This window comes from Triticum dicoccoides, chromosome 5B (assembly GCF_002162155.2).
Source record: "Triticum dicoccoides isolate Atlit2015 ecotype Zavitan chromosome 5B, WEW_v2.0, whole genome shotgun sequence".
Classification (NCBI taxonomy): domain Eukaryota; kingdom Viridiplantae; phylum Streptophyta; class Magnoliopsida; order Poales; family Poaceae; genus Triticum; species Triticum dicoccoides.
In genome coordinates, this window is record NC_041389.1 from 12,267,157 (window position 1) to 12,275,290 (window position 8,134).

Consider the following 8,134-nt stretch of genomic DNA (forward strand, 5'->3'; position numbering starts at 1 on the left):
AGGGCATTAGTCCCGGTTGGTAAGAGGTCCTTCAGGCTAAAAGAAATAATCCTCCCACCAATGCAACTCATGGGATTCAAACTCAAGACCTCACGTATTGCCTCGCGCATAGCTTACCACCCCACCTACACAACACATGTGACTTTGGATGGGATGCTTTCCTTTTGAACTAGCCTATGAAGGACCTTTAGTCCCGATTGGTAACACCAACCGGTATTAATATAGGACCTTTAGTTAACACCTGGGTACCTGAGTATACATAGGGTCTTCGTTTGAGGTAGTAACCGTGTCTCATATTTTAAAGGTAGTTCAAAGATGAGCTGAGTTCACCTCGGTTTCAATGTCATGTGCACGTGCTCTAGTCATCAGTCCACTTGGCGCTTGGATGTTGATGTAGGATCCAATGGTGATGTCCATGGGGGTGCTCCGCACCAGAATGTTTTGGACTAGGAGGCTTGTGGTTGACGACAATGGCTAATCTCTTCTGATTCCTTGTGCATGTATATACTTTGAACATGTACTCTGCTTCCTTGTTCTAAGTGAATGTGCAATGCTCACGCCAACCATTAGAATATTTTTGTGGCATCAAACTAATGAAGTTACTTCATGTTATATTATATAAAAAATTCCTATTAAATAAGTTTCCTCTAGCCAAGGTGAAAGATCTTTTCTTCGTAGTACCATCCAGCAAGCGCACTTTTTACCGAAGCTAACATGGAACTTTCTGCTCCTGTGTATCGATCTTCATGTTCTTTTGCTTATGTTTTTCATGAACGTCAAACCTGCTAGCTAAGTGCTTCAACTCTTAGTTACCTATATCAACATTCACAAGCTACAACCCCCGCAAAAAAAAAATTCACAAGCTACAAGACATGAGACACACGGGGGGGACCGTAGAAGTTGATAGAGAACGTAATATGATGGAGTTTTAACTCACGAAAATGTAGAGAGAAGAGTATTCCTGCTGTTCTTCTCTGGCTATGAATTTAATTTATGTATGCAAAGCAGCCACGGTGTGCGTGGCGGCTATCGGCGGCGTGGCATCCGCGGCGTCGGTGTTGTGCGGTTGGGGCTGCAGTGTTTGCTGGATTTGGGCACGACCCAGATTGGATGACGTTGTGGTTCTCGAACTTGGTCGGATGCATGGCAGGCTATACGTCATGGGGTCAGCCCTCATGGCATTGATCTGCGGTGCGCTACTTCGGCTGTTGCGGCTGCAATTGTGGCTGTGGTGGTTTGGCCCTAGCAATTTTCGTCCATCATGGTATCTTCCTGTCGAACATCGACCTTTTCGATCTGGCCGCTGACACGTTCCGGTCTTCCCTGTCAGAGATCTATACAGATTGGCGAATGTCGCCCTAGAGATCCAGATCGAAAAGGCTCCGGTTGCGCGTGCTTATATTATCAGCCAACACGGCTTCGAAAGGGCGCGACGCGAAGCTTCGCTTTATTATCGAAGTCGTGGGACATGTCTAAGTCAAGATTTCCAAGGCGTTGATAGAGCTGGAGAAAGTCATGGCGGCTGCGATTGGAGGTCTTGAAGCGTTGGCGAAAAGATGTACTGGATGCGGTGAAGACTGTGTGCTAGGTATTTGGTGGATTGCAACAGCGGCCTTGGCAAGCGGGGGCGGCGGCACTAGAGGTTTGCAATTTTGGTGGTGCTCCTCGAGTACCGAGTCTCGATTCCCACGGTGAAAACCTAAGATCTGGCCTTCATTGGTTGTACCTGGCAATGACCTTGTTGAAGGCATTGTTTCTTTGGTGAACTTGGACTTTCTCCAGGGTGAAAACTCAAGATCTTCGATCAGGCAACGACAACGCTTATGCATTGTTTCCTTCTTGAAGGCGTTGCTTTTCGGGAACCTTTTTTGTAAGTCGGGCGTTGTCTTTGGTGGTGGCTAGAGGGTTTTTGTTGCTGGTCACTGATCACCATGGCAGGGCTTTTTTCTTCTTTTCTTCTTTCTTGTTTTTTTTGGCTGTGTGTATCTTTGATGTCTTTGGACATCTTGTTGGTACAGAGGCCGGGTATAATTGGTATCTTCGCGATATTAATATATTTCCTTTCTCGAAAAATGCAAAGCAGCCACAATATGTGTAGTTTTCCCATATTTTGAGATAGCTGCAAAAAACCTTCTAATTAGGAAATGGGTGTAATAAAAGGGATTTTCAGGGGCCAAACTGTTAGGGTTCAGTTTTCTATCTCGGGATTGTCCCAGCCGCCAGGTTAAAACTGAATCTATAAGGGCATCTCCAGCCGTTGGCCCCCCAGGAGGCGTCAAAAAGCGCCGCCTGGGAGTGAGCCGGCGCAAAAAATGGCCCTGGGGGCGAGTCGGCCCCCAGGGCCGCCCCTAGGCGCGTATTAAAAAAAGATGAGACGTTCGACGAAGTTATGATAAAAACTAGTTAAATTTCGGCTAAACATGGCAAATTTCGGCGAAATTCGCCATTTTCATGACATTGACCTAATCTAAAAAAGAAAGGGGTTGAAGTCGTCGCCACCATCGTCGTCGTCGTCGGCCTTCTCCTCCTTGACGCGGGCGCCCCTGCTGGACCCGGCGTCGCCATGGCGGACTGGCGGCGGCGCGTCGTCGTCGTCGTCGTCGCTGTCGCGTAGGACGACGACCCCGTCTTCATCGCGGCCGCGTCGGCGCTCTTCGAAGCGGCGCAGTACTCGGCGAAGTACTTCGGCTTCGCCACGGCGTCGGGCAACGGGGGAATGGGTACTCCCCCGGCGCTGAGCCTCCACCCCGATGGCCCGGCACGCATGTCCGGCGGCGCCGGGATGTTCGCCTGGAACAGGAGCCATGACTCCTGTTCGCGGAGCGAACGGCGGCCGAAGCCGTTGGCCGCTGCCTCGTCTCCGGGGAAGCGTTCTGCCATGGCGACGGCGGGGCGGGATGGGCTCGGGAGAGGTAGAGGGAGGGGCAGGAGGGCGGCGCTCGGGAGAGGCAGGGAGAGGGAGGGGTTGGACGGCGGCGAGGGGGGACTGGTCTGGGCACAGGCGAGTGGAGGCCGCTGGCTTTTATAGCCGGGCCGCGCCCGTGTGTACGCGTGTGAGGGAAGGGAGGCGTCGGCGCGCCGCCCCGTGAAGCGCCGCCCGTGAGGAATCAATGGCAAGGCTGACCGGCGGCAGCCTTGCCATTGATTCCCCGCGGGAACCGAGGCCGTTGGGTGAAGACAAGGCGCCGAGTCGCTGACGCGGCTGGCCCGCGTCTTTTTCGCGCCAAAACAGCTCGCCCCGGCGCCCCGGGCGCCCCCCAGCGCGCCGGGTTCGGGCTGGGTCCGCCGGCGCTGTTTTCGGCCCAAGCCGGCGAAAATCGGGCTCCTGGGGGCGTGACTGGGCCGTTTTTTCGGCGCGGGCGCGTAAAAATCGCCTGGGGAGGCCTTCCTCGGGACGCGGCTGGAGATGCCCTAAATCGGGATCCCCTTCACACTCTCATAGTCCCATCCCTCCTCATTTCTAGTCCATTGTCCAAACAACATCTGAACCTAGAAACCCGGGCCTGCCATGGCGGCGGCAGCGGACTGGTCGAGCCTTCAGCAGGACCTCCTCAGCCGTATCTTCCTCCTAATCGCATGCCTCGCCGACCGCGTCAGGGCCTCCACCGCCTGCAAGCACTGGCGGCGCGTTGCGCTGGATGACCCGCCCACGCTTCCCTGGCTCCTCACGCCCTCCACCGCCGGCATCTCCTGCTACCGGATCTTGGGCGGCTTAGACCATCCGCGCCCGGCCATCCCCGGCGAGGTCCACGGGGCGCGTTTCTGCGGCTCCTTTCCCGGCGGCTGGTTCGTGGTCGCGCAACGCCACTGGCGCGCCCACGCCCTGCTCAACCTCCGGTCCGGCGAGCGCGTTCCCCTCCCGGACCGCGTGCGCATCCCCCTGTATCCCGGCGTCCTTAAGTGCCCAATAGTAGTCCGCGTAGCCGCCATGTCCGCCCCGCCATCGTCTGGCGACTGCGTCGTCGCTGCCCTAACGTCAGGCCCGACCACCTTGGCGTTCTGGCGGCCGGGCATCGACTGCTGGTTGCGGGCGCCGACGGGGACGCTCGTTCCGTGCGACGCCCAAGACCTGGCGTACCAAGACGGATGGTTCTGGGCCGTCACCCCCCGGGATCTGCTCGTGTGCTACAAGCCGGAAACCGCCGACGGAGACGGCGCCTCTCTTACCATTCGACATCTCGTCTATGGTCATCCAACGACCCCGACGGCGCCCGGGGAGGCCGTATCCCGCTACCTCTTGCCCTCCGCCTCCGGCGCCCATCTGCTGATGGTGAAGAGGTTGGTCGCGCCGGCGAGAGGCGGCGCCACGTTGCGCTTCGAGGTCTTCAGCCTACACAAGGAACAGGACGGACGGTCGGCTTCCTGGCGCTCCTACCCGATGAGCGGGCGGCTGCTCTTCGTCGGCCGCAGCTGCTCCAAGGCATTCGACACTGGGCACGCCAGCAGCCCGTGCTACATCTACTTCCTCGACGACGTCTACCCTAGGGGTCCGCGCAGCGTCCTTCAGCACAAAGTGTATCCCTGCGTGGACACCGGCGCCTGGTGTTGCTCCCGTCAGGAAATCAAGCGCTGCCTGCCATGCTCGCCTCCCTCCGACAGCTCGCCCTGCATTTGGTACCTTCATTGAGATAGCCAAGCCAAGACAGCAGGTTCATGCATTTTGAGACATCATCAAGATTTATTTCGATCAGCAGGTTCAATCTGAGACTTGATGGAGTAGATTCCCGTTGCTAGTAGTTCCGATCTCGATCAGTTTCCCATCAGTATAATTAGAGCCGGCCGGTGTCTAATATAATGTTGCTCTTATCGCTGCCATCGTCGTCGTCATTGTTGTAATGGGGTTATGGGAAATTGGAAGTTCCATGCCCAACAATTGGCTGTTTGTACTTGATTTGAAGATTGTTTTCGAACTCATTTCATCTATAAATATATATATATATTGTTGTGTCATTGTTGTCGTTGCAATATATAAGCCTAGTTATGGAATGAAATTGGAAGTTCCATATCCATTTTGTTGTATGTACTTAACCTGACGACTGTTTTTCAAGCTCATTTCATCTACAAAATTGATAGGAGTAACTCTTTAGACTTTTGGCACCCAGGGGCATATGCTCCTGGTTTTTAAAATGGGTTTTAAACATATTTTAAAATGTCACAAAATTCTGACAAAATGTTTCGCTCGTACATCTTGACATTATACGTACTCACAAAGTCATTTCGCGAAAAACCGTCAATTTTTGTGTTGCATGTGAAAAAGACAAATTTAGTATTAAAAAGGGCTCTTCAGGAGACATTTCTTTGTCTTCTTTACACATTTCACAGAATATTGAGATGTATGCATCAAATTTTTGTTCGGATTTTTTTTTGACATCTTGACATGTTTTTCCGATGACAGGAGCATATGCTCCCATGTGCCAAAGTGAATTTCCGATATATATACACGCACATACTCGCTGTTTGATTTCTGCGTGCTTCTCATTTTTTTTCTGGCTCTCCTAGCTAGTAGTTAATATTTCAATCATGTAAGAGATATTCTACAGTCAATTCAAATTGAGATTTGAGATTCATCTATAATGCGGAAATAATATTTCCCGTAGTATAGATAATGTGCAACTGCATATTTTATGTGCGTTCAGGGTTTTTTTCGAAAAGGGGGACTCCCCGGCCTCTGCATCAGAACGATGCATACGGCCACCTCAATAAATAAAATAGGTTCAACAAAGTCGTATAGTCTTCAACAAAATAAAAGCAAACTCACCTAGAACCTCGAAGCTAAACCAAGAAAAAACCATAAGCCAAGAAAAAGCCATAAGCCACAACCGGCTGGTAAAATGAAGATAAGAAAACTAATTGCCTATCCTATTACATGACCGCCAACCAAACCGGTTGAAGATATCCCGCACTACCATCTCCCACCGGACAGATCCAGTAACCAAACGCTCCCTGGCCTCCGTCAGAGTGAGTAAGGACCACATACGGATCAGCGCCGTAGCACGGAATACAACCTGCAAAAAATGAATAGTAGTTATCCTGTTAAAAACCAAGTCATTTCTGCAGTTCCAAATTGCCCATAACAACGCATACACTCCTACACGAATATGCCTAGCTGTATCGGACTCTATCCCATCCAGCCATGTTCCAAATAACGACCCAACCGTACTCGGAGGAGTGATGTTAAAAGCAATTTGCACAGAGCGCCACAGAATTCTCGCCAAAGGACAATCAAGGAAGAGATGCTTAATGGTCTAATCATGATCACAGAAGCTACACCTAGTAGATCCAGTCCAATTGCGCTTGACCAAGTTGTCCTTTGTTAAAATTACCTGTTTATGGACAAACCACATAAACACTTTAATTTTCAAAGGCACATGTACTTTCCACACATGTTTGGTACTAGGAATAATAGTGGAGTTGATGACATCGTTGTACATCGACTTTACAGTAAATTGTCCATTCCTAGTAAGCTTCCAACAAAGCTGATCGGGCTGCTGAGCTAGCTGAACTTCCATCAGTCTACGCACCAGATGGAGCCAAGCTTCCCATCTCTCACCAACAAGCACCCGCCGAAACTGAATATTAAGGGGAGTGGACTGCATAATCGTTGCAACTAGCACATCACGTCGCTGGACAATACGATACAGGGTTGGGTACTGTATTGCTAATGGTGTATCACCCAGCCAATTGTCCTCCCAGAAACGTGTGTCATTGCCATCACCGATGATAAACTTTGTTCTATTAAAGAAGGTTGCCTTGACTCTCATAAGCCCCTTCCAAAACGGTGAATTAGATGGTCTCACTGTCACCTGTGACAAAGTTTTGGACTGCAGGTACTTGTTACGAAGAATCTACGCCCATGTTGCATCAGTCGGACCCGAAAGCTTGTACAGCCACTTACTAAGCAGGCATCTGATCTTGACCTCAATATTTTCGATACCCAGCCCCCCTTGGTCCTTTGGTCGACAAATGACATCCCACTTGGCGAGTCTATACTTTCTCTTAAGTTCATCACTCTGCCAAAAGAATCTTGATCGGTAGAAGTCTAGTCTTTTCCTAACCCCAACTGGAACCTCAAAGAAAGATAGTAGGAACATCGGCATACTCGTGAGCACCGAATTAATAAGAATTAACCGGCCTCCATATGACAGAAGTTTGCCCTTCCAGCAGCATGTAGCACAAGTTGTATGAGACGACCTTTAATTTGTTCGCTTCTGTGTATCTTTTTGCAAGTCTTTGCTCAGCTGAATGCATGGTTTATGTGTGTTAGCGGAATATACTTATTATATGTCTCTGGCAGAAATACATGTGGATGCATGCTAGTCTTCCAATACTAATCATGTGACCTCATTTCAGTGGAAATGGTTAAGACGCATTTTCCTTATCAAAAACCTCTCCTTTCATCTAATACTAACTAGTGCCAAAAAAAGCACGGCGCCACGCCGCGCTTGTAGCGGAGCCCTTGAATTTTTGGTGCTCATTTGGTTAAAGAACAGAATATCGAGTGGAGAGAAGAGGTTGATTGACTGACAAATTATTATTTGTCAAATAGTTTCAAGAACGCAACTGAACAAATAATTTTGTGAAACAAAAGAATTATATAATACTAATGACTGTAGCCAAGGAAAGTAGTGTTACATGATCACAGTTGTAGGCCTTGCGAGATATAATCTTAGCTTTGATATTCCACTTTATAAGATATTTAGAATGACAAAGCAAAATCAATAATTTAAGCACAACTTGTATTGTATCTACGATCTAGAAAAGAAAGCTATTCCGCATGCAATTTTCTCTTCATCATGATATGAGGAAGTAGCAATACATGTGGATGCATGCCAGTCTTCCAATACTAATCATTTGATCTCATTTCAGTGGAAATGGTTAATTAAGATGCCTTTTCCTTATCATTGATTCCACATAAACTGTTGTCACCATCGTGTTGCCTGGACTGGGCCTCTAGTGAACATCTTTAGCCAGTGGAGAAGTGTGCATTTTTAGGAGTAAGAGGGTCAAACTACATGTGGTCACGCGATTGAGAAGCTATTATACGGGGCCATATTGATGAAATAGAACGGACCTGTGTATAGCTGGTCGGACACTTGCACAACTTCATGACTATGGTCATGACAAGCAGAGAAAG

The 8,134-nt window shown here is 49.5% G+C and overlaps 1 protein-coding gene across 1 annotated transcript; it reads left to right on the plus strand.

The window, feature by feature from the left end:
- The first annotated feature begins 3,508 nt into the window (after window positions 1-3,508).
- On the plus strand, window positions 3,509-4,627 carry LOC119313104. The gene has a single exon (XM_037588912.1). It carries the CDS (start codon window positions 3,509-3,511, stop codon window positions 4,625-4,627), a length of 1,119 nt encoding a protein of 372 aa, XP_037444809.1.
- The last annotated feature ends 3,507 nt before the right edge of the window (window positions 4,628-8,134 follow it).

Bases quoted from the DNA above. Each gene is read 5' to 3' on its own strand.
- LOC119313104 (XM_037588912.1), top strand. From the start codon at position 3,509: ATGGCGGCGGCAGCGGACTGGTCGAGCCTTCAGCAGGACCTCCTCAGC.